The following is a 27,860-nucleotide window of genomic DNA, read 5'->3' on the forward strand; positions in this document are numbered from 1 at the left end:
CGGGGGTTGGAACACCCCTTTTTTTTGGACGATCAATGCATTTGAATGGGGACATGTAATTGCAACCCCCCCCCCTTTGTCCTGGGTTAGGAACCCCCCCCCCCCTTTTTAAAATGGCTGGATCCGCCCCTGCTTTCTACCTTTCTCCCGAGGTTTATTTAGTCATAATCTCTGTCCTGCCTTTTTTTTCACTTTCATCGGTCTTGCCTTTTTTTATTGGTTCATTCCGACTTTTATTAGTCTATCCTGACTTTTTTTTGTATCTTTGTCCTGACTTTTTTTTTAACATAAATTGTAATCTATGACTGTATTTTTGATTATTTAATTACCTAGTTTAAAAAAAGTAATTAATGATCATGTGATTATATTGGCAACCCAATTGTGATAACTTGGACACCCCATGACAGGCCCCAATCACGTGTACTTTTAGTCTTTTTGTAAGAACAATTCTCATATGAAGGTATTTAAAACCGGTTTTGATACAGATGCTATGATCACGTGAAAACAGTGTTCATGAAATTAAACTCATTCATTTGTCATACACAAGGTTGACAGTACGAGACGTTTCGTGGACATGCGAACATGGCCTGAGTGGACTACAACGTGTTGGTTAATTTTATAATCTTCTGCAGGGACAAAAAGAGTGCACAGCAAAATCCAGATAAGTTTTTAATTTTCTAAAACCTTAAAAGCATTCATTTGAATTTGATATAGGCTAGGTCAAGCTATCACTAAAAACTTTCCAGATTCGTTTATATACGGAGAGTAAAAAACCGCTATTTTGTTGGTTACTTGGCTAGCGGTTATTGTTTAGCCGTAAACGACATTAAAATCACTTTAAGTCCAATAGAATCTAATTAAAATAAAACTTCTCACTCGCTCATTGTTTGTGCTTGGTCGCTGCATAAAAAAATGAGCGAGTGAGAGATTTAATTTTAATTAGATTGCTTTAAGTCGAGCACACCGTGCCCATGAAGGAATACTTTTCGAAGTTTTTATAGCTGCTATACCATAGTACGGTTTGTGGTGTGTTTATCGAGGAACCGTTATTATTTAAATACGACATTGACTTGCCATGAGTATCTCTTACGGTTGGAGGCTAAATGAGTGTGTCCTTTACTTATAGGACAGTACGCTTCTTATAGAAGAATATTTTAAAAAAAAAAGCAATGATTATTTGTCAATCACTCCCAGAAAAGCAGAATCATTAATTTTACAATTTCCAAACATAATGTAAAAAATAGAATAGAATAAAAAAGAATAGATTGAACAATAAATAACATTAGACTAATAATTAGATTTGAAATAATTCCGTGATCAACCGATTCAAAAATCAATCATTGATTTCCGGAAATTGCAGCTTTTCCGACTTTGGTTGGTAACTTAGACGCTGACATTATCAAAACAATGGCGCTAAATGGATGAAGTGAAAGAAAATCTAATGTTTGTCTCCCACCCATAACATAGTTTGAATGTAAAGGTAAGTGTTCAAGTGCTGTTAAGTTGAGTTCACTGTTTACTATTCCGTGCATTGCTAATCAATCCTCATTAGGCCAATGCAAACGCTGGGAAAATAGATCGATAAATGACAGAAGTCAAATAATGGATTCAGATGCTGCATACTTATGAGAATATTAACATACATGTATTTAAACATATTTTTTCTTGACCTTATACTCGAGGAGAATCAAGCATGTATACTATTTTTTGTTGTTTATTGAAATCTTTTTCATAGAAATATGAAAGAAGTTCCCCATAATATTTGAATTTTGATCCAAACTTTGGACCAAAGAACTTTTACATTTTACAGCATATATAACAAAATATAAAAACTTTTATATTTTACAGCATAAATAACAAAATAAAGAAAAGATATGGTATGATTGCCGATGAGACATCTGTCCACAAGAGACCAACATGACACAGACATTAACAATTATAGGTCACTGAGCAGCCTTCAACAATAAGCAAAGCCCATACCGCATACATTTAGTCGGCTATAAAAGGGCCCGATAAAACAATTCAAACGAGAAAACTAACGGCCTTATTTATATATCCAGGTGTGTTGATGAGTCGTTATCCTAAGGCTATTTTTTTCTTATTTTTTCTGTAGACTTAGCTTTCATTTTTTATTACCATGCATTGTCAAGCTTGGTAACTCATAATTATTTGTCAGTAACTAAATGTACGATGCTGTCCCATACTGAACCTTCTGACCTTGTTTGTTTACATTTAAATTTCAATGGCGTCAAAATCACGTGATGACAATTCGTTCTACCCAATCAAATTGCTCTACTGTCATTTAGGGGATTTTTCAGTCTACGGCAATTACGTTATTTCTTTGTGGGATATTGCTTCAAAATAGTTTGCAATAATTTTGGGTTTTATACATTAGGAAAACTATTTTTTTGCCATCCCTTTTAACATCAATGGAATTCTGTATGAATATTTACCTACAGTCATGATGGTCAGAATATCGATCTTTTTACAATGAATAAAAAGAAAATTGTATGAAAAATAAATGTAAATTGTTTTTTATTAAAGCAATTGCTTTTATGCCGTCGCGTATGGCCATCTTTGTGACCCAGATCAGAGACTCCGCCCAGATCAAGCCATAGTATTTTGTTAAACAGGCTCCTGGTCAGTCATTCTTTAACACCTATGTATGTTTTCTAATGCAATACATAGCTTGAAACTTTAAAAAAAAGTTAGTGGATTTAAGAAGTTTCAGAATATGTTCTTGTAGATGTATTTTTGTATTTAAAGGGTCAACCGTTTGACTATCAAATAACATAGAAGTCCGAGTGAAAAAAAGTACATTTTTATAAATGCGATTCCGTTTTCCGCTGTTCGTACGATGTTTCAACAAAATATGGATTCATTCCAGTTGTTGATTTAGTATTGAAAATTTAACTGAATTATCTCCCAATAAATACGGTTTTTTATGTTTAATTTGTGTTTCTTTAAGAGGTCAGGTGCTCTTGTTCATTCATAAAATTATCGTTCATTCATACATTTATCGTAAAATCAAAATCACTACACAGGTTAATGCGTAGTGTCAAATTATTACCTGTAATCTAAAAATAGACAAACTTTATTTGCGCAAATAATTTAGCGGAACGAAACCCTTGTTGAAAACACATAACAATAAGTTCGTTTTCCTTGTCTGTCAAAACTCCGTAATATTTATCGATCACCTTACTAATGAAATGGACCCGTCCAAACGTAGTAGATGCCAAGTCGGTCCAGATGAAGAGATATTTACAATTTGGAATTTTCTAGTTTATTAATACATAGATTGAAAAAAAGTACGTCTTTTTAAATATCATGATCAAAACTGGGTTTGCATAACAAATGTCAGATGAAACCATTATCCTCGTCTTTTCAGTGAACAAGTCTACTACGTTTGTTGACACTCGACGGTCCACCGTGTTAGCAATTTTATTTCACATGTTTTCGAAATATTGAAGATCATTTTTCGCAATGTTTCCTGAAAATTGATAAATATCAAAGCAACGTAGAGCTGTTTGTTCTTGTTCGTATAATAAAATTGAGAATGGAAATGGGGAATTAGTCAAAGAGACAACAACCCGACCATAGAAAAACATACAACAGCAGAATTAAGGTCACCAACAGGTCTTCAATGCAGCAAAAATTCCCGCACCCGGAGGCGTCCTTCAGCTGGCCCCTATACAATATATATACTAGTTCAGTGATAACGATTTAATGTCATGTTTGTCTGTGATGACCCCCCTTTTCGGGATTGCATGAGAATTGTAGTTATCTCGTACCCACATGCACTTGTTTCTATCCATAGGAAGGTTGACTATCCATATAAAACTATTTATATGGATAATCAACCTTCCTATGGATAGAAACAAGTGCCTGTGCTCGTACCGCATCAGAAGGACACATATCAACTGAGCAATAATGTTTGGAACTTAGTTTTAAAAATGATGACAAAGTAACATTATGAAAATATTTTTATTAAGCTGAAATATACATTTATTCTTTACATGTTTATGTCTTGTAAGATATTTTATTTCTTTCCGGTTTTTTAACATTTGCGTCTGGAAAGTTGAAATGTTTTAACTTAATCATTTGTGTTAATGGTTAAATATAAATTAATAATGAAAATTGTTAAAATTAAATCAATAAAGGAAATTATTGCCAAGGAAGTTACAAACACTACCAGGGGATAATCCATGATGATTTCTTTTTGAGTTATGTTTCAGCACATGTATATTTGACCCCAACTTTAGCCTGGTAAACGTGTTGTCTCCTTGTGAAATATAAAACATATTAAAAATGACTTTCTGCTGAAGTCTTTTATTTATATAAAGTTAAAACCTTCTTACTTTTAACTAGACAACACTCATGTCAGGTTTAATTCTTGTATATATGTGGATGAAAAATAAAAGTCCCCAAACATTAACATGGCAGCAATTGCTTTTACAGCCTTTAAGGCTTTTATTAACCTACTCTATATTCCTGTACAAAATTATGGCATGGGCATCGTTTTTTCAATTAGTTTTCCTTTCATTTTGGTTGGGCTTTTTTTCGCGGGAAAATCGCAAAAGACGTAAGGAGCATGTCATTTTAATATTCCTAAAAATACGATTTGCTTGACCTGTATTGCCTGCCACAAGATTGATGACGCTGAATGGAATGTACACAAAGCAATGGAGGCCGGAAGTGGGATTTTGTGAAGTTCTAGAATGTTTTTAGACATTCGGAAGTCGGGATTGAAACGGGCATTAGAAAATTGGCATTTTTTTAGCAATAATTGAGAACAACAATGAAAACTTACCTTCAGAAATGTTTTTTTATTCAAAAGTGCAGAAAAAACGTATTCTCCTCTGTTTTTCTACGCCGGAAGTAGCGTAGTGACGTCAGTGCGGAGTTTCCCCGTGTGTTAAGTTCAAACACAAATACCTAACGAACTGACAAGATGAACGATTTTAGACTACGGTAGGATATAAAAAATTAACGAAAAAAAATCTGTAACACATAAACAAACGACAACCACTGAATTACAGGCTCCCGACTCAGGACAGGCACATACATAAATAATGTGGCGGGATTAAACATGTTCCATTGGGGAGTTTCCTTATATAATATTTTATCCAATGTTAAAAAAGAAAATTTCCTTCTCCAAGGAAAAAACACTACACAAAGAAAGTTCCCAATGGATAAAAATAGGCATAACTTTGCTTTTTGTTTGGCTAGCAGATGAATATACAAATGTCATTACAAATGTACTGGTACAAATGTATATGGCACTGTCTGTACATCGCATGCAGGGACCAGTAGTTAAATTGGCATTTATAGGTTACACTTTCCTGCATCAGGTTTTATTTTTAAATGACATCGGATCGGGACTGAAAAGTAAAATATGTACTGAAAATTTGGAAATTATTGCATGCATTTATTATTGCGATTTTGTCGTTTTAGACTTGACATGCGATTTTATATTTTTGCGATTTTGAGAAAAATCCTGTTTCAGATAAAAAAATCAAAATGAGCGTTTCAACTATTTCCCTTATTTCCCTGTCCAATGCATTTGTCACAATAAAAAAAAACATCCCAATAATTACTGAAGTTACAGAACATTGTCAAAATGATCTTATACAGAAATTATCATCAATTTGTGGATTGTGTGTTTTCAAATTCAGTGAAGAGAATGGAAAACTATATTTTCAATTTGTATTTATTGGATGATAATACATAACAAACATTGCAAATTAAATGCACACTGAAGGAAAATAAAACTATATACAGTCCCTGTAAAATAATTTGAAAAAAACGTGAAAAACTACATGTACATGTATGATAAAATGTAAATGCAAATTTTAAAGAATAGAATTTTATTGAATATAGAAAATATCATTATGTAATTTGAAAATATTCTGTTAAGGAAAATGCAAAACAGAAAATGAATTTTAAAATATCTAAAACCACTTTAATTAAAACATGGGGCCTGGGTGTATATTTAAAAATTACAGAAGCAAGTAACAAGATCAAATTAAACCAATTTTAAAAGTTTCATGTACATGTATAAACTAAGATTTGGAACATATTTTACAAATCATGCATATCAAATCCACATACAATGTAATTTAACCATGCTCATTTCAAATGTTGCCATATATTTATTTTATAAGAACTGAAACTGTTATTACACAACAATGTATTAATTTATCTGTTTTTTTCTCACTTGTTTATTATACTAAAGATTATCATTTAAAAAAAATCTATCATATCAAAACTTATAGTTAATATTAAAAAGATTTTTTTTTTTTAAATCTAACCAGTGTTAGTAATGTTGCCAATGTGCCTACATGTACAAAAAATGTACATGGGATTGCTGAGTCTTGGGCTTATGCATGTTGTGTAGATCTTTGATTGCCACTATTTTCCCAGTTCATGATATTATTCTGGTACGTGTCCTGAGTGTCTGAAATAAAATGAAATGAAACAATATTTTTGAAGTGAACTAAATCAAACTAAATTAAATGATAGAATTGAGTCTGTCATATGGCTGTTGCTTGAAAAGATATCAAGATATATAAAGAAATAACAAACTTAAGAAATGACTCATGGGGTCTTGATTATTTCGTGATTTTACCACGGGTTGGCCCTTTATGACAAATATTTTATACTGAGCGATAGCGGCTCTTTATGACAAATATTTTACCCTGAGCGATAGCAAGAGCGAAAATATAGACATAAAGGGACTAAATAACCGCAGTCGGAAACCAGGTTGAAATAGAACAAAAGAATCGAAGCTCTCTATCAGAAAAGGCGATAAATGTTTACTGTATTGTTTACTATAGTGACAAATTTTTAAAAAGTTTTAATAGAAACAAACAAAACTGCAATTTTCTTCTCAATTACGAGGTGTTTTATTTCAAAAACACCATTTGCATAAGTTTTCAATTTATCTAGTACATAGTTAAGCAGAACAATTATGTCGTTCAAAGTAAGAATATTTCATACATCGTCTCCCTTCAGATTCTATCATTTTTATATATTAAAGCTACAGGTTGACTTTATAACACAAAAAAATAACAGTACTAAAAGATGAAATATGTGGGTCAAGTGAAATACCTATCTAATGAGTCACAAAAACAGGGAAGGTGTGTTGGAATAGCTATTTTTTTACTGAAAGTACTTGACGACAGTCTTACAAGTTGGATGATGAAAATGCATATCTTCGAAAAATTCTAATTTTTTGTGTGTGAAAACTAGGGTTTATAGTCTTCAACCACTAAAAAAATCTAGTCTGCCCTTCCACGAAATATTTAGATTTTTTTTAAATGTTTATGATTTTTCGAAAATTCCACCTAACAACCGATTAGACAATAGTTTTAAGTTGAATCAATGCAGACAAGATCATTAACTTATGCTCATAAGCTAGTTGATACATTTGTCTTTTAAAATATAACTGACATATAAGGATCGTATTGGTGCAATGTGGATAAATTTATCGGTTTCCAAGAGCAAAATTGGTAGCGCGTCATTGCTACAATGGCTTCCATTTTTACGATTGTGAAAATGAACTGGCGTAATGGGGAGATAATTTTGACGAAGTAGGATCCTAACTGAACCGGTGGTAAAATCACCATATATTCAAGCGCCCATGAATTATTCGATTCTACATTAATTATTGTAATAGGAAAAATACGGCAATTTTTTTTTTAGTTAAGCACTCTAGTTGGAGACAAATATTTGCCAATCCCATAAATAAAAGCACTATTAAATTGGCATAAAAGAACGGAGCAAACTGAATTTGTAACATGCTTAAACTATTTACAATAACATATTTAGATAGTTTTGGATGAATTTAAATGATAATTTTCTTATTTGTCTTCTACATGTTCTATGTTTAAAAAAATTGGCTTATACACATGTACCACATTTTATCATCGTTGTTTTACGTTTTCTTGTTGTGATGATTTTTGGTTTCACAAGCATGTATTTTCACTCAAAATGCTTTAATTTTCTTCTTACTTCATTGTTCTATGACGTCGAGTATCTCATTCACTAAAAAGCATATGATGTGGGAGTACGATCGAAACAGCCCTGGCAATATATTCATATTTTACCACGGGTGTGTACTCGAAGCGTTTGAGGACGTCGTGTTTGAATTCATGATAACAAAAACATACTTAATTATTTTACACAATAAAATAATAAATAACACAAGAAAATATATACAAAGAAATTTAAATCACAATAATAAATCAGGAACTTTCATATTCAGCTGTTAGCAAGGTGATTCTCATCTGGTCAATTGACAATGTCTGTATGCTGACACATGGACTAATGATTGGTTTAGTATTTCTGTCTTCAGCTTAGTTCCTTCATCATCTTAAATATTTCCATGCATCTGTCTTCCTGTCTGACTGAGTGTCTGAGGACGTTACTTATATTGGTGTTGTTGCTGGTGTTCTGGGTGTCTGAAATAATTAAGTTAAAAAAATATTAATTGAACTAAATGAAGCAAATATTTATATATTATGAAAAATTAAAAGTATGAATGTATGGATTTGATAAATATGTATTTAGTGATAGAAAATCATGAAAATTGGAAACATTTATTCATTATTGTATCTCAAAAATGTTAATTATGCATGTAGTTTTATTTTGAAATAAACAATGATAAATGTTCTTTTTCTAAATACACTTAAATGAACTAAACAGATAAAGTCTATATTCAACATGTTCAAAGGGATTTAACCCAAGGATTTTTAATTGATGCACAACAATTTCACTCTTTTTGTACTATTTAAGGTTTATAGCCCTGTTTGGCCACTTTCATGACTTTGGAATTTTCCAGTATACATGTACATGTATGTATTGACTGTTCAGACTGGATATTGTTCAGCATTGTGGATACACAAGTTGTTCAGTGCGTCTTCTGTATTCTTCCCCCATCGGTCTTGCCACATTCTTTTATTTAGATTAGGAACCTAGTGCTTCACTTAAAACCCCTTTCATTATTTTGAATTCCTGTTTTGTTTTGGACCAGCAATATTCAATAGTCTGTGTGTGAACGTCTGTTTATGGGTTGACAAAGTGATTACTCATGGCAAGATCAAGTTTCAGTTTCTTTTTGATACGGTGGTATGCCTTCCATTGATCAGAGTGGTTGATGGATCCTGGTTTAAAAAAACATTGTGGGATTGGTGGTAATTAATGTGTCTGCATCTCAATTATCTACTATCTGCATTGGATCTCCTAGCCAGAACTTGGTGTTCACAATACCGGTATAAAAATTTTGTACATTGTACCAGTATTGATTTTTTTTTAAATAAACAATACATATACATGTATATAGGTAATTTATCTTTTATTAAAGGTGTCACAGAATGAAATTAACATATATACATGTACAAAAATGTATATCTACAAAATGAATGCCATGACAATTTCATAAGACATTGGACATATACATGTAGATGGTAATTAGCACTAAATACTAATAATAATTAATAGGATAATGAATACGTACAATTTACTTATATGATAAAGTACTTTTAAGAACTAATTATAAAATAAATTTAAGTCGGGGAAACATGATAACAAATATGTTTAAATGATGATAGTTTCAAATGTTATCCAAGCTTAAGCCAGTTTTTCTATCTTTTTTTTGTGTTTGTTTTAATGGAACCATATATATATATGTACTGTCCCAGCATTTCAACAAACTCTTTATTTTCCTCCATCTTTCAGCTTATTCTTTCCAAGACTCGTAGTATATTTAAGGGAATTTTTTATAGACATTGCTGTTATAGCTGCTGTATCATCAGCATTGGTTTTGTCTATTTCTTCATTAGATGGCATTTCTGCAAACCTCTTTCTGCAGGCACTTAGCTCCCTTTACGCCAACATGCAGGTGTGTGCACATTGGAATGCTGAACAAAAAAATATCCACGATTTTCAGCATTCTATGTTAAATATACATGTATACAAGTGTATAAAAGGGAATACATTTCTATTTAATCCAATCAAATTACTAGTACATTGTACATGTAACTTATTTGTCATTACTAAAAGACCAACCGTATTTGAACTTAAAATGCATTTTATTATACTTTATAATGATTTTCATTTGTCCTTAAAGTATTTTTCTTGAAATGCCTCTGCCGAACAGCGACGGGACATTTAGACTTTACCCATACGTGTACGTTGTACACCAATTCGACATTGGTTTCCACTCTCTACTTTGGTTTGCATCAATCAAATTTTATGAAACTTGTACACAATGCTTGTTATCAAAACACAGATGAAGTTGAAATTTGGGAACCGTCACTTTTGTTATTCAAGAGTAAAAAATGCAGATATCTGTTTCTGTTATCTAACTTTGGTTTCCATCAACCGAACATTTTAAAACTTGTTCACAATACTAAGTACCATACAACACGTGTCAAGCCAGCTCCAATGTATGGTTTTCAAGTTTGAAGCCAACAGTGACGTCCTATTCCTTCAGACATATTCTTCTTTTATTTGTGGTCTTACTTTAGTTACGTGTCATTATGTATGACTCACATCAATCGCGAGGTCACTCGATGGAGAACCCGCTGCATGGTGTATTATAACATCTTGCAATCAGATGCAAACTTCGCTGTGCAAGACACTTGATGAGGTAAGCCCAGTGCTGTATCATTCTGTAGATTCTGTTTGGAGTATTATGTTGACAATGATGTTAATAAGTTCTACTACGTTACGTAGTGTAGATTGTACAGTGTAGTACGTCCATTGACAACAGATGTTCGAAAAAAGCTGATCAACCATGAATAATTATAGGTCATCATCGCAAGCATTAATGTATTTTCATCAGATTTCAAAGTGAATATGGAATAAGTAATGCAGAAGTTTGTTTCTGCGAAGAGCAGATTTTGGACAATTTTGAGTAAATTCTGTCTCACAAATTTATGAGTTGCTTATGTATTCAATGTACCATGATTTACCCGATTCAAAACAATTCTGATTAGTTCATTAGCATTAATGAATCTTCTACATACCAGTAAGTCCTATGTACAATGTAGCACAACCTTCCTTATCTGACTAAAATAAACAAAAAATATGATTTTCTGCATGAAAAGGTCCCAAAATTTTATCCTTAAGACCCTGTTTTGTATTGGTATTCAGTCTCTAAAGACTTTCACTTACACCTTACTGCATGACCAGCTTCTTCAGATGGCACTTGTAGTTTTACAGCTCTCCTACAGTACTGTCCTAGCTATAGGTATTGGACTAACTTACAATAGTCAGTTCCTCAAGTGCTTTTAAGGATGCATGTAATTTATTAAGTGTAATTCTCATTTACATGTGCTAAAGTCTAGAAAATCCTTTTAAATTTAACATGAAAATGAACTCTTATTTACAATTTTTTTTTTTGACTTATTGACTTTGACATTGTAAACCAACAGTTACACTTGGTAAGATTTTTTTCATCTCTTGTTAAGATTGGAATAATCTCTTTTTTTATGCTTTTCCAAAACTTACTTATTCATGTACTTTTTCAAATATGATGGGCCATAAGCTACAATTTTGACAAAATAAGCTTTCAAAACTAAAATCTACAATGTTTTAACATTAAAATGAACGTCGCTTTTATTGTTCAAGAGTTATGCACCTTTTCAAATTGAAAAGTTATCGAATTGTTTTGTTTTTGTTCTCCAACATTGAAGTTTAATTAAATCAAATGTTATGAAATTTATATACACAATTCTTATTATCCAACATTACTAGCTATCTCAGTTCAAGTTTGAATTTGGTTGGCATTGCAATTGCTTTTATTGTTCTCTAGTTACGTTTCGTCCCTTAATAATTCTATATATGCCAGCAAGAGCATCATCTGTGTCTATGGACACATTCTCCTTTTATTTTTTTGGTAATTCAATGTAAATTTAACCAACTTATTCAGAATATTATACTCTTTCAGTCTTTGTAAATTTTAGCAGGCCTAGAATATATATGTTTAATGCAAACTTTGTATGTAAAATATGGTGTTCTACAAACAAACTCATCATAGATACGTGTACCTGGATTGAAATTTTGCTGCTAACATTTTTTGTACATCAGTTCCTATCTATATTATTTTAGGTGAAGAATGATAGGAATAAGAATGGATAATTACAAGGTAAAAATCTGTTGTATCCCTGAATAGTCTTCTGTCGTTGCTTTTACATGTATATCCTAAAATACCATGCAATAGATATTTGATTATAGCATTTTTTGTCCTAATTTGCTTACATTATCTTTTTATGCTCAATGTTCAAGTTTTCATTGATATAGTTTTTGTTCCAACTTGGTTATTCAACATACTTGTGACTATGAAACACGATTTATTATTGTAATGTAATTTATATATGACTGTAAAGTTGGATTACTTTTTGTTACAAGAGTTTTGCTCATTGTTGAAGGTAGTTCAGTGACCTAAATGTATAGTTTTCTGTGTCCTTTTTGTCCAGTGTGGAGAGCTGACAGTCTCATTGGCAATTTGCAATCAAACCACATCTTCGTATGTCAGTAATACGACTGCCCTATTTATCTTTTGTTTATTTACATGAGCACTGTACAGTGAACGTTAAACAAATTAATGTATCTATTTATAAATAAATGCTTAAAAGTGCAATTAAGAACATGAAAACAGTTAGCTTCCTGCTGCTGTTGATATTATTTTTTTTCAAAATGTAAATAAACATTTCACTCATTGCCAAGTAAATATGGTAGTTCAAAGCAGTGAAATATTTGAGTAACCTTGCAATTTGGAAAAGAAAGATGTGGTTCAGATGCAAATGATTCTCACTTGGTAAGAAATTACTAGTATTCACATATTCGGTTCAAACGGTATTCTTTGTATACATAGTTTAATATTAAAAGTCTACTTGGAAATATTTTGCATTAGGAATTCAGCTCGAACTGGTGCAAGTATGGTCTTTTAACTTTCAGTACGGTTTCATTTATATTGTAGCTCTGTGTTAAAGGCCTTTACTGTGACTTTGAGTTTGAGATGAAGAACAGCAATTTAAACACTCTCAGTATCTTAAACTTTTCTAAAATAGAATTAAAAGAAGTTAATGGTTTTAATGGACCGCAATTCCTCTGAAGCCACAAAAAAGAATCAAATCATGTGGTTATACATATTTTTGTGTGGCACTTGTACATGTAGTCAATGATGATATATGGTCTATTCTTTTGTTCTTGCAATTAATTGCACTCAATCTCGCATTTTGCTACAAGTTCAGATTTTTCTACTTCTATGATGTCATTGTGTACAAGTACAAATACTCCCCCTTGTGTACCCCTGCCGTTTCTGTATGCTGCATAGTTTTCTGGGAATACTTCACTGGATTTTATTGCATCTTGTGCAGGATTTTTTCCTTGTTTAATTCCTTTAAGGTTTTAAGCCATTTGATGCTGTGTCGCAGATGGTCTTGTTTGATATAATTTTCTGCTGCTACAAACATGACAAATTCAAGTCTTTGATGTTTCTGCAATTTAATGTTAGCATTCTTAAGTTCTGTTTTGTTGGTATGATGAATACATTTCTGCTGGCGGTTCTTTTTTTGTTCCTACTACATTTCATATACTTTTTGGTGAAGAGGTGTTTGTGGAGTTATTTCCCTTTGGTCTGCTGGTTTTAACTGGACTGAAAGTGTTTGATGTTATTAGCATTGGCACATCTCATTTTTATGGTAATATTTGTTTAATTATTAATTTCTAAGTTTGCGTCCTAATATTTTGGTATTTACAAATTTTGTTTTAACATTATATAATGTTTTACTCTGTAACAGTATAGCTTTACAGATTGGGAGAAAACTGCTATTTCTATGTCAACATAAAACTGATCTGAAGTATTACTGTGAACAACGGTGTAATTGTGCCTTTATTTATTAGTTTATCTCAAAATATTTTCAAGAGAGCTTTATATTATGTAGTCATGATCATACTAAAATTATACATGAATAACAGAATCTTAGTCTTAATTGAATACATCTTACCATCAAGGTTTCAATTATTCAAAAGTGCTCTTTATATGAAACATAAATTTAGATAATTTGAAATTCAAATTTGCTGTTCAAAAGCAATTTATTAACATGTTACATGTTACATAATTGTTAGAACAGTGATGTACAATTCATTGGGATTAAATTTCCATGTGAAGTATTTATCAATATTGTTATAAGGGGATGTTGGTCAGGAAATCAATACTTTAACAGGACAATATGGGATACTTGACTCTTTGACAAGGTAGGTTAACATTGTTGACAACTCTGGTCACTTTTCACTTTTCGTTTATATCTTTTTTGTTTTCCATGCATGATAATTTTTCTCCTCGTCACTCTCGTAAGTAGAACAGGAATTATATCATTGATTAAGCTTTGACAAGATAATATGTTAGATAATTATGTAGTATCCATTCAAATGTATGATAGAGTTGATTCATTTCTCACAATTATGATGATGTTTATAAGAATATTATCATGATTATATTTTTCCTTATGAATTTGAAATATGTTTTCCAATAGCAGCATGGAACAGTGACCATGCAAATTGTGCTATAAGAACTTAAAACTGAGGGAGAACACTGTGTCATACTCCATAACTTAGTTGGAACCCAAAAAATAATCCATTGCTATAATATATCATTATTTTACAAAATCACAGAAATATTTGAATTCTAAAATAATTTATTAATGGGAAAATTGTGATGGATTGGATTCATGAAAACAAAAAACTTGCATATATATTCATTTAAAAAAAATTTTGATTGCATTATTTCATGCCATGCTGAATTTCTTAGGGTTATGCCAAAATTAACTTAAAAGAACTTTACTATCATTAAGCAGTTAAGCTGCTTTATGCGAGCACCCTAGATTTATGTTCTACCCAATAAATGCTGAAATATGTGCCGCTTTTATTATCTGGCTGGCTATCATGTTATTTATAACTAATTGGGCACTTTTTTCATACTTTTTATTTTGGAATATAAAAAATATTACCATAAAAACGTTAAATGGTCGTCGATTTTCCCAAAAGTTTTGAAGTTGCACATAGGAAGTAGTGCTCGATAGAAATCCTTCTATAGTTTATTACCCCCTGTGCTGTGGGCTACGATGTCAAAGAACAATTGTATGAAATATTTGATCGCTGAAAATGCTGAAAATCTATAAAGATGAGTCGTTTACATTTCCCAGATGGCAAAAGTCGTAGGAATATTGTTTGTCATCGATACGTATTACATACGTCAGTAGTCTATTAATAAGCTGATATAAGTTGGCGGCAATTTCAAATTACATAGACGACGAAATTTACGTACCTTTTAAATTGGGAGAATTCTGATGATACATCGGTACTTTATTATTAATCATTTTATTCGTTTTTTTGTCTGATTGAGATTATTTAAATCATCTTTATTCAGTAATCTTTAATGAATGCTCATTTGTTTTCTTGTTAATATTATTCCGATTTCTAGCAAATCACCTTCATGCTTGTCAAATTAAGTTGTTGTTATTGTAGTTTTCTGATTGGTCGATGTCAAGGTCATTTTAAGATTGTTTCGCTTTGGTGTTACACAATGTAACATAATGCTACACGTGCTTTGCTTAAGCTCGATGTGGTTCAATAAATATTGTGATGTAAACTTTAACAACTGTTTTCTAAGGACGGCATTATTTAACTTCAAAGTCGCATATTTTGTAAAATATTAAGTCCGAATCTGTGACGCGTATCACACGGTAATTGTTTTTGATTTACAAGGACTTTTCGATTTCCGGTACAGAAAAATACGACTTTTTTATATGTTTCTTTTTATAATTTTTCACATTTAAACACTCGTTAAGTGTTATTGAATCAATTCTATGCGGTTCCTTCAGCAACTTTGTGCTGGTAAACGATTTCCCCATGAAAATAATAAGAAAAGAAATCGCATGATACGATAAAAAGGTAACGAGTCGACTAACGAGACTTGAGAAACGTTTCATATGTTTTCAACAAGTTCTAGTTGAAGTTACAAACAAGTTTTTCTTAATTCTTACTATTACAGTTATTGAAAGTTTAAATAAATGTTTTTTTTATTATGATATTAGTAATGGAAAACAGTTAAACTGTAAACAACATATTTTAATTCAGTTATAATTTGAGACATAAAAAAAATCGAGGGTGAAAATGGGGAATGTGTCATAGAGACAATAACCAGATCTTAGAGCAGACAACAGTCGAAGGTTACCAATGGATCTTTAATGCAGGGAGAAACTCCTACACCCAAAGGATTGCTTTTGCTGGCCCCTTAACACAATAACCATGATAACAAAAATGTAAACTATTTCAACTAGTCACTTGTTCAGGTGGAACTTTTAAACCAGAAGAAGAACAAAGTAATTACAATGTAGTTAATAAGTTCTGGAGAACTTTTCGGCTAGTTAGTTCTTCCCGCCTGGAACTTTCCAACGTCAGAACAAAAGAGCATTTACAATAACTTGGACATCATACTAAAATCAGAAGTGTACACAAGAAATTGATAAAATTTTTAAAAATGTACAAAACAATTATGAAAAATAAATATGATATACAGCAACAATCACCGCATTAGTGGGTCCTCACTATGGACAGGTACATACAGAATGTGGCGGCTTAAACATCTTAACTGGCACAAAACTCGCCCCTAACATAAGACAGTGTATGTGTATAATCTCAGACATTGAATCTTTATAAATATAAATTGGAAATAACTTTTGAAAGTGGTAGGATTGCATAACATAAACATTACTGTACAAGCATTATTTGATACTTTAGAAATAGCTGAGATAAATATTTCGACTAATTCTTTACACTATTCATCTGACCGTGGCCTAGTTTGCCTTTGGGTTTTTGATTAACTGCCTATAGCACCCTTTGGTGCTTTGATTTTTAACTTGCTTTGCTTTGTGTTTTTCCAACCACCAATTAAGAAATGCTGGTACATTTGTAAATTGATAATGTACACGTTTGTTACTCATGGGATAAAGGCCAGTCTTATTATAACTGGCAAGTTTTTCATAATTATAAAACCGTGAAATAGAATAATTAAATATTCAATAAAAGACTTTAATATTAGATGATTCCATTGATTTGTACAGTTCTTCCAATGTTCCAGTCATTAGTCTGTTATAATTTGTTATAATTCGCCGTTTCAGAATCTAATGCATTCTGGGTAATATTTTCAAAGGCCGTACACCAAAACGTTTTTATTGGTTGAAAACGTTCTAAACAATGGAAATTGAGCCAATGATGTAACGTTATTTTCATTTTGGTGTACGAACAATAAGATTACCCATAGTCCTTTAGATTCTGAAAAGGCGAATTGAAAAGACTTCGTTTTGAACACCAATGTTGACAAATTAGCATAGATAATGTACACAAAGGGGAGTTCAATAGTCCATTTTCATATTACCCACTTGTGACTTCATACATGACTTAATCATAGGAAAAATAGTAAATTTCCCTACAAATTGCACCTACAATGTATCATATTATTTGATTTTACTTTTTTTGGTTGCTTGTAAGTGACCAAGTACCAGGATGTCCTACCACAAAGTAGGTAACCTGTCAAATAAATGTAGGACCTGAAGTCAAAAGTTGGTAATATGAAAATGGGTCTATTGGGCCGAGTTCACTTGAAACTCTACAATCGACTTCAGAGTTAATAGATTATCACATGAACGCAATAGAGTTGATATTCGGAACAACTCTAAGTAACTCTAAGGTAAGGCCCTGACCAAGCATAAAAAATAAAACATTCTCATTGGTTTGACGTCATTCAAGAGTTTTTCGAGTTTATCCCTGGCTCGGTGAGGGTTGGAACCAGGGTACGAGGGGTTAACTCGAGTGGTTCAAGTAAAATCGTATTGTTGAAACCCGAGTAAGGTTAGCTCGAGAATTTCAAGTGAACTCGGCCTTTGTTACTGAGTTTTGCTAAATTTGTATTCATTAATAAAAAAATTAATCCAAACATTCTGTTCCTAATACATCTTTCAAAAAGTATCTTGATGGTCATTATGCCTCCTTCAGTTTCTGTTGATATATGGCATACTTCTTGTAATCTGTAAAAGATTCTGATCGATGACAGAACTTAACAATACAGCAGTCTATGTAATTGGGTTATTGGTATTATATCACTTTGTTCCATGTCAAAACAAAAATTCTATGGAAGGTAAATTGATTTTGTTATTTTTTTAATCAGTTTTATTATGAATAGTTTAAGCTGATTATTTCACAGTTCTATTGATTTAATTGTAATGTTAAATTTGTTTACAAATTATATCTGCGAAGAAATAAACAATGATAGCATGTGGTAGAGACCTGTAGGGGTTTAAATATTTGTTGATATGAGGTCCTTTAATAAAGCAAATTTTTAGGTCAATTTATAATTATATTACATACATGTAATTGTATATTGGAGTACATAATGAACCTTTGAAAGTAACAGCAGCTCGTTTCAATGATTTAAAATGAAAAAAGTGATTACCCAGGCTGAGTGTTTCTTGCATTAGAAGTACCTTGGGATTTTACCAGTAGTCCAATATGTGGTTCCCCCCTTGAAAGTCCTAAAAATGAACATTTGATGTCGGAGCAACCTATATAATGGGGGGGGGGGGTCCCTTTCATAATTAACCACTTTTTGAAGGAGACTTCCTTGAGTAATATGTATGCTTAAAAGGAACAGATCTAATATAAATTTACTGGATGTAATAGAATGTTACTGGTTTTAACCATTTAACTAAAGTGACCTTGGCAAAGTTTATTTTTTATAAAATCATTTTGGCACTATCTTATTTAATCTCTAAGGAGTTCAATGCTAGTTTAAGGTTATTGACTCTGTTATAACTTACTGAAAAGCTATGTATTGATTAGAAGGAATGTATGAAGCTATTACTTAATGGCTTAATTATAGCATCAGTTGTCTGTGTAGTCATGATCTGACCATGTTAACAATTCTATATTTACAAATTGAACAAGACTTGCTTTTATCAAAATTAACTTTAAATTGGACAACAAACTTGTCCCTTAATTAATGTAATTAAATGGTCAGCTTTCTAGTTTTGATGTATGTCATAAAGGTCACCATATTCCCTTCAATGTATTGGATATCTTGCATTTTTCATTGCTTTGGCCCGAAATAAGAGGTTGGTAAAAGGGAGCTATGAACACTATGATAGTCCTTCAGAAGGGGACGATAAATGACTGACCCGTGTTAAGAGAGAAACATATTTCTTGCACGTTAAAGACGCCCTTGTACGATTTTGAAAAAGAGCAGGCTAATGCCGCTACAAGGCAGCACTCGCACACTCAAAGTCGAAAGGGATTAATATAAGTTGCAAAACTTGTTTCCCTGAATTCACTATGAATAAATATGTTTAAACTAAACCGAAACACTTGAAATAAAAATGTTTTATTTCTCCAGATGATCAAATTGTCTAAGAACAATGACTTTGACTTCAGTCATGTTGAAATGTTTGCAGATCTGATTAGTTTTATCAAGTTTCTGTCTATTATACTTTTTATGGTAATTGGTAAAAACGAAGTCAAAAAGGTTTACCTTATTATATTTCTTTTCAAATAATTGCCCCTATCTTCCTTTAAAATATCTATATAGCATGTGTTGAAAACCCATTTGACATTTTATGCTCTTTGTTAAAGTTGTTGGCTCTTTGACACATACTCTTATATTTTTTTTTATTATTCACATTTAGTTACTGGTATGCTAAACAAAACACTTATAACTTGTAACTCAGACTCGAACAGCATTAAATTTCACTTTTCATTACTTAAAAACAAACTATAATTTTCCAACCTTTTTTCTCTCAGACTCTAATTGAGTCTCCATATGTAGGGCTCTTTGCATCAAAGTTATCACCAAGGCCTCAAGTTCTTCACATATCTACGAAAGATATTAAGGAAAATACAAACTCTTTAGTAATTAAAATACAAATTGCCAATGACATGGCAAAAAACCAATAAAACAACAGACAGTCCATGAAACATCAGTTTTAACTCTCACTCTGAAACAGCATTAATTTTCACTTTTCATAGCATAGTAAAAAAAAAAAAGAAACTAATTATTTCAACCTTTTTTCTCTCTGTATTGATCAGAGTCTCCTTTTCTCCAATTATCTGTGTTGCTACAGCCTTCAAAAAAAGTGAAAAAGTTAACTGTAGTTGCTTCTGCTATGACAAAATAATAAATCAAGAAAGATAACTTTTACACAATATTGTAACATTTCAAAAAAAAAATCAAGTAATATTGTAACAGCTAATACGTGTAATAGTGACCAAAATAAAGAGTTCAACACTGACATGTCTTACCTGCAAATTATAATTAGATTCATTATCAACAAAAGACCGCTTGCAATTTTTAATTTTGAGCTTAAATCAATGGAGTTATCTCCCATTGTCCAATCTTGCTGTTGAACTGGTGAACTTTTGTTTTTTCCAAAAGATAGATTCATATACACCATGCACAATTGATGTAAATTTTTAAAGAAAAAAATATAACATAGACCATTGCATACATGTTACAAACTTTTATAATTTCTGACTCAAGACTTTGCATGAGGACTTCAGCTTGAGCCTACACAATAATAAAAAAAAAAAAAATCTAATGTTCACAATATTAAAAAAGTTGCTTCAATGACAAAATAAAATCAAGAAAGATAACTCTTTCACCATACAGTGATATTTAAAAAAAAAAATAATAAATAAATAAATTAAAAAAAAAGATATATATATAATTTTTCCAATCTTCTTTCTCTCTGAATTCAACTGAGCCTCCATATACAGGACTCTGAGCCAACATTTTACTGAGGCCTCTTTTTTTCTTCAGATATCGAGTTGCTTCAGCCTACAAAAAAATCAAAAAGTTAACTTGGACACAATATTGCAATAGATATTTTCTGTCTATATAGCTATGACAAAGTAAAATCAAGAATGATAAATCTTATACGATATAGTTTTTTTTTATCTTTATTAGAATCATCCTACATACAATTATTATATATACACATATCTAATCAATATACACACATTTATATACAATATTATCAGTTTGATCATATCCAATCATTATTACAGTCATATACTTTATATTTTTCCTTTCAAAATATCCAATCATTATTACAGTTATATGCTCATATATTTACTGTCAAAATATCCATTCATTATCATAGTTGTTTACTTTTAATATTATATAGTAACATTTTAAAATCAAATGAAGAAAGATGACTCCTAAGTACCAGTAATATTATAACAGCTAACTATGAACAAAACCTGAGTTCAAACACTGTCATGTCTTTGCAGTTTTATTTTAATGATTTAACTTTTTTAACTTCTGTATCTAGACTTTTTAATCTGTTCTGTAGCTTGAGCCTACACAAAATTTGTAAAAAAAAAAAAAGATCTCCGACACAATAGTTGATTCTGTCTATTACAAAATAAAATCAAGAAAGATAACTCTTTCATAATACATTAACATTTCAAATTAAATCAAGAAAGCTAACTCCTAAGTAATATTATAACAGCTAATGATGACCTAATTAAGAGTACAAACACTTGACATGTCTTGGCAGTTTAAGTTAAATGATTTAACTTTTTAAATTTTGGTCTCTAGATTGACATGGACTCTTAAGATCTGTTCTGTAGCTTGAGCCTACAATAAAATTTGTAAAAAAGGTTATCTATGACACAATAGTTGCTTCTGTCTGTGACAAAATAAAATCAAGAAAGCTAACTCTTACACAGTACATTAACATTTTAAATTAAATCAAGAAAGTTAACTCCTTTACAGCTAATGATACCAAAATAAGAGTTTGAACACTGACAGTCTTGGCAAGTTTATTTTTTTACTTTTTTAATCTCTGTATCAAGTCTTAAGACTGTTGTGTAGTCTGTTCATGTGTTCTTGAATATTAGTTCCTTAAACCTACAAAAAAAGAGTTATCTCTGAAATAATATTGCAAAAGTTGTGTCCATCTATAACAAAATAAAATCAAGAAAAATAACTAAATAATTTACCTTCGTATAATTCTTTTCAAAATTCTGCCCCTTAATTTTTCCTTGAAAAAATCTATATAGCCAGACAGGGGCATCTTTAAATTGGCTTGAAATAAAAACACTGGACACTTTTAATTTGCAAAACACTCATTTGCAAATCCGCCGCCGCCTCAAACAAGAGCTACAATATCATGTATATAACCAAAATGTGCAGAATTACATGGGATTCAATAATTTCATTGGTTTTCTACAGTTACTTTCATATTTATTTTGCAATTTGAATTATAAAAACATGGGATTTTCAATATCCCATGGGACAGGGCAAAATCCCATGGGATTTACCATTATCCCATGGGATTTTGGTTAAATCCCATGGGATTTTTTTTGTCCCATGGGATTATTGTAGTCCCATGCGATATTTGTTGTCCCATGGGACAAAAAAAATCCCATGGGATTTTTAATATCCCATGGGACAAATTAAAATCCTATGGGATTCTAATTGTAAATATATAGATATAAATAAACAGTAATGTGTATGTTACAATGTTTTCTATTTGGTAGTAAATTATTATAAGATGAATCTTTTTAATTGAATATCTTTTTTTCTTGGGAAATGTTAATTTAGCATATTGTTCTTTAACTGTTCAAAACTAAACTTTTAAACAACAAAGCAGATAATGTAAGTATCAATATATGTTTATTCATGAATTATAGAATACTTTCTTGAAACACAATTATTTGCCAATTTGAAATCAATAAAAACTCTATTGTTAGGCTTAACATACTAGTAGCTATTTAAGTAAATCTATTTTTTTCACAATATCCCTCAACACAAAACATTAATAGTTTCTTATCATCCAGCATTGTTTGATGGTATAGTCCACTTTTTGGACATTCAGCACAGAACTTTGACATTATTGTGGTTTCAATATTTTTTTGAATTTAAAAGAACTTCAAATCATTGACTGAGTGATGAAAATAATAACTGATCCAACTTTTGTCTTTGAATTTATTCTGGTCTTGTTTCTATGTTTTCTCCATTTATTCTAGGTGGTGAATTTCAATCCTTCTGAAAAAGAACCAATAAAATCTAAAGTAATGGATTATACAAAATTGTTTTCATACATGTAGCAATAATATGATTTTCAATAAAAATAGCTATGCGATATGGATTTTACTGATTGTTAAAGGTTGTCCAGTGTCATCAGTTGCGAACGGCCTACATCCTTTGGTCTCTGATAGAGGGTTGTCAAATTAGCAATATACCACATCTTCCTATTCTAATACCATATAACAATCAATTAATTTATTCTTCTTTATAACATTTGGTATTTTTCCAAGTTATATACATAATATATATATATATATACTGTAAATTCGGAATTAATGCGAGTTTTTTTTTATTGCGAAAAAATGCAACGGAGTTGAAAACGCAATAATTTAAACTCGCATTATGAAATATTTTATATGGATTAAACAGGATTTTTCTCAAAATCGTAAAATTTAAAATCGCATTTAAGTCTAAAATGACAGAATCGCAATAATAAATGCACGCAATAATTTATGAATTTACAGTATAAAGATCAATGTTAAAACTTTTATATATTGGAAATTATAACATTGATACAAAAAAAATATGTATGTTTTATCCTTATTTTTTGTGTTGTTGGCTTGCTGTCTCATTTTAATATACATTTAAACATACATCAATAATCTTCTTCTTTATTAAAAGTAAAAATGGGATATTTTTGATTTTGATATCCCAAAACATTATAGTTCTATCAAACACCAATGTGTTTGATATTAATTTTAAGACATGTATAAATGTTCCAGACCATATCAGTATTCGGATGTTACTTTTACGGTCCAGAACTTACAGTCCCACCATATGTGTACAGTCAGACCATTTAAGTATATTTGTACTGTCTGGTACCAGCTCGACAAAACCTGTGTTTTTATTTTAACTGCAATTAAACTTTTTGTATTAATCTATTAAAGATTTCAGTTATGTTGATCTGTACTGTACATTTGTTTGTAATAAACTTGACCAACTTCTTAAAATTGGGCAAGCGTACAGTCCAAATACTTGTTTGTTCTGGAACATAAACATGATTAACAAGCATTTGGCAGGATGTCATGCTAAAATCCCATTAATATTAGTACTAAATTTTGAGTATATACATGTAAATCCACAAGTTACTTACTGAAATTCATGGTGAACACTCACCAAAAACTTACAATTTAGAGGAAAGACTGGAAAGATGAATGCACTAACACTATCAAAACAGAGCATAAAACTTACCAAAAAACAAGATGTTTTACATTTATCCAGGAGCAGGATATAATTGAAAAGTTGTTTTATTCTTTCTCTGCTATCCATCATATAACCTTTGATTTCATTCATGCAAAATATGAAAATCTGCAAAGGTAAGACCTAGAACCTCAACTTATCCACATTTTGAATTTTGAACTGCATACTTGTCCTTTTCATCTTGCTGACAACCTAAACATAAAAAAATGATAAAAACATAATTCTAGATTGACTTTGTGTTTTTATTTTTGTTGGTACATGTACAAACAATTTTCCCAACTTTAAAACGAAAACATCATCACCAAAGAGGAGGTCATACTAACCTCCGAAATATTTAAACAAACCGAAATTATTACTTGATTAAGATCTTGTCGTAAATTAATGGCATAGATACTCTTATTTTTGAAAACTTGATGTCTATTGCATACTTATATTCCTTTGTACGAGAGTATGCATATTAAGATGGACTCCATGGACTTTAATGTTAGCATGATTAATTTTAGTCTGACACTGACAGTTTTTCAGCTCCATGTGTACATTTTGAGAGAATCTTGCAATACTGTATATTCTGATATTCAGAACTTATTGTGGGGTTTTTATTAATACAACTGAAAGCTGTATCTCGTTTTCATTTCTGATACATATTTATGAGCTGAAGACCAGTGCCGAATTTTTCTCACTGCATTGAAGACCCATAGGTGACCTTCGGCCGTTGTCTGCTCTTTGATTGGGTTGTTGTCTCTTTGTCAAATTCCCAGTTTCCACTTCCCATTTTATATCATGTATGCTGATTTTTCTTAAATTACAATATTCAATCATGCAATTTTGTCCATTATTGAAAATACGATAAGCAAAAATAAATGCACAAAAAATTTAACATTGTTATATATGTAAAAGACTTTTTTTTAAATTCAAAACAGTTGCCTACACTGTTAATTTCCTTGTTTGATTTCATATTTTTAAAGCCTTTATAGCTAGCTAGATGGTATGCCGGGGCGGATCCAGCCATTTTAAAAAGGGGGGTTCCCAACCCAAGACAAAGGGGATGATCCTATATTCATTTGATTTGTTTTATTGTCTCATACAAGAATATATATGGTTTGACGGTGGGGATCAGGGATCCTGAAATTTTTTCACCTAACCACTGGATGACAGGGGATCTCAACCATTTAAAAGTTTCTCAAACATGTGGGGGTGGGGGTGAACCCCATGGACTCTCCCTATATTTCCTTTTATTTGTTTTATTGTTCTATACAAGCATATATAAATATGGTTTAGGGGTGGGGATCTTGACCGTTTACAAGTTTTCAAACTAGAGGGGGTGGGACTTTACTTTTATTTTATTTCATTATTAATTTTATTGTCCCCGACAAGAATATATATGGTTTAGGGGTGGGGATCTGGATCGTTCACAAGATAATAGCACATTCTCAAATTGAACAGAGCACTTGGTGAAACCCCCAAAGACCTCCTTTTAATTTCATTTGATTTGTTTTATCGTCCCATTCAAGAATATATATGGTTTAGGGATGGGGATCTGGACCGTTTACAAGATAATAGCATATTCTCAAATTGAAAGGGGTGGGGATTACCTCCCATGGACTCACCCTCCCTTCTTTCTCCCCCCCCCCCGAAATACCTTTTAATAAGCCCCAATGCACAGATAGTTCACAGTATTTTCCCTTGATTTACACTAAAGAATATACACTATACAGGTGTAAATTTTTTTTAAAAAGATAATACAACTGAAGGCCACCCTGACCACAGTGGTGGATCCAGAATTTTTCATAAGTGGGGCCCACCGACTGCCTAAGAGGGGCCTGCTCCTGCCATGACTCAGTGATTCCATATATAATCAACCAATTCTTTTCCCAAACAGGGGGCCCTGAACTCCTGATCCCCCCTTTTTTTTCCTCATTTCAATCACCCTGATATAAATTTAGTTTTATCACTTACAATAGGAATGGTTTGAATTCCCCAATAATTCTTATATACCATTAATATCAACATATTTCATTTTTGATAAATGAAAGGCAAAAGTTTTCTATGGGTAGAAATGGATAGTGGGAAGCTTTCAGGTTCACACCATGCCGGTGGCTGTGTTCAAAGTGCTGGGTTTTTATTACCCTCGTTGTTTGCGGACTAACTATTTAGGCCAGTGGTGGATAATAGTGTGCGTGCATTAATCTTCTATACCTTCTTAATCAATATATTCAAATACTGACGGCAAGTGTGTGTTGTAATGATGTATCAATGTCTTTTTGAAAATCACCGTGCTATTTACATGTGGGATCGAGAATGCAGGGGAAGGAAACTTGTCAATTATGTTTATTTCTAAGCCAAAATAAAATGAGCCTCCGTAAAATTAACCTTTGGTAATAACAGTGCATGTAAGGCTCGTCTCGGAGGGGTGTCTTTTTTTTCTGTCTTCTTTTTTTAGTTATATTTTTAATAACTTACACTTTTTTTCCATTATTCTCTTTCTTTCACTATTCTTTATTCCTTTTTTTTTCTTTGTCCTTTGTTCTCTATTCTGTTAATTCACATCCATACCCTCTTATGTGTATGTGGACTTACTGTAGTTTATTTTTTAGTTCTGGCAGAGATATTAGATACAATATATATGTCTCTGGTTCTGGTATTATACGATAAGTCAATTTCTTTTCATGCAGTGTCAAGATTGTGCGCAACATTTTAATAAACAATTCAACACTATATACACGTTTAATGTGAATTTTATTAAAATCGATGAAGAACATGAATTTGGCAGCTAGTGCCCCTTAAACAGGTAACGTTCAATTAACAAATTCTGATCTACTGGCATTCAACACCAAATTACTTACTTGCTGTATATTGATAAATGTGATTGTATATTGTCAATACCTCAACATCGAGAATACGTCATGTGAGGTGTTGGTCGCTACGTTTGATACGGGGTCAAAGGTTGCGGCTTCGAGACAGAGAAAAACATCCAGGTAAAAAGTGTAGAATTTTGTTTTTGAAAATTTGAGTTGTAAATTTTCCTAAAAAGTACTTAATTCCGTTCATCTAGTTGTAAATTTTCCTAAAAAAAGTACTTATTTCCGTTCATCTATTATGGGTATAAACTAAACTGAACAAGAAAAGTATTAGTAAACAGACAGAAAGTCCGACGTTGAATTAATTATTTTACAATTAATTGTTTAAATATATGAGAGAATGTTTTAGGCGAATTTTTATATGAGAGAATGTTTTAGGCGAATTTTCTTTAGATAAATGTATTTTAGGTTCAGGAAATGATTTATTCTTCGGGTACGTCTAAACAACCGCTCAGGACCTCCTGAGTGCACTCAGGACCCATTACCGTAATCATATCTGCACACATGATGGATGTTTATATTCGTTATACGCTTCTTATTTTAGAGTTAAATTTTGGTAGAAGTTGAAATCGCAGGGGCGGATCCAGCCATTTTAAAAAGGGGGGGGGGGTTCCTAACCCAGGGCAAAAAAAAGGGGGGGGTTCAACTAC

General features: G+C 31.5%; 1 protein-coding gene and 1 long non-coding RNA gene across 4 annotated transcripts in view; one reads left to right on the plus strand and one right to left on the minus strand.

Annotated features, from left to right (window-relative positions):
- Nucleotides 1-839: 839 nt before the first annotated feature.
- LOC143057073 (endothelin-converting enzyme homolog) overlaps nucleotides 840-27,860 on the plus strand; it is an 87,338-nt gene continuing 60,317 nt past the window's right edge. The window contains exons 1-2 of one of the 3 annotated variants that reach the window (XM_076230303.1): nucleotides 840-1,480; nucleotides 12,115-12,151. In XM_076230303.1, the coding sequence (XP_076086418.1) occupies nucleotides 12,122-12,151 (30 nt within the window). In that variant the 5' untranslated portion in view covers nucleotides 840-1,480; nucleotides 12,115-12,121. Of the gene's footprint in view, nucleotides 1,481-12,114; nucleotides 12,152-14,149; nucleotides 14,266-27,860 lie in introns of those variants that run through there. The other 2 variants (XM_076230304.1, XM_076230306.1) reach the window with 2 other exon arrangements.
- On the minus strand, nucleotides 22,722-26,718 carry LOC143057909 (uncharacterized). Its single transcript, XR_012972856.1, has 3 exons — nucleotides 26,549-26,718; nucleotides 24,344-24,544; nucleotides 22,722-23,110 (listed from the first exon to the last, which is right to left on the minus strand). It is a non-coding gene; the product is annotated as an uncharacterized LOC143057909 (long non-coding RNA).

The sequence above is a fragment of the Mytilus galloprovincialis genome, chromosome 13 (assembly GCF_965363235.1).
Source record: "Mytilus galloprovincialis chromosome 13, xbMytGall1.hap1.1, whole genome shotgun sequence".
Lineage (NCBI taxonomy): Eukaryota > Metazoa > Mollusca > Bivalvia > Mytilida > Mytilidae > Mytilus > Mytilus galloprovincialis.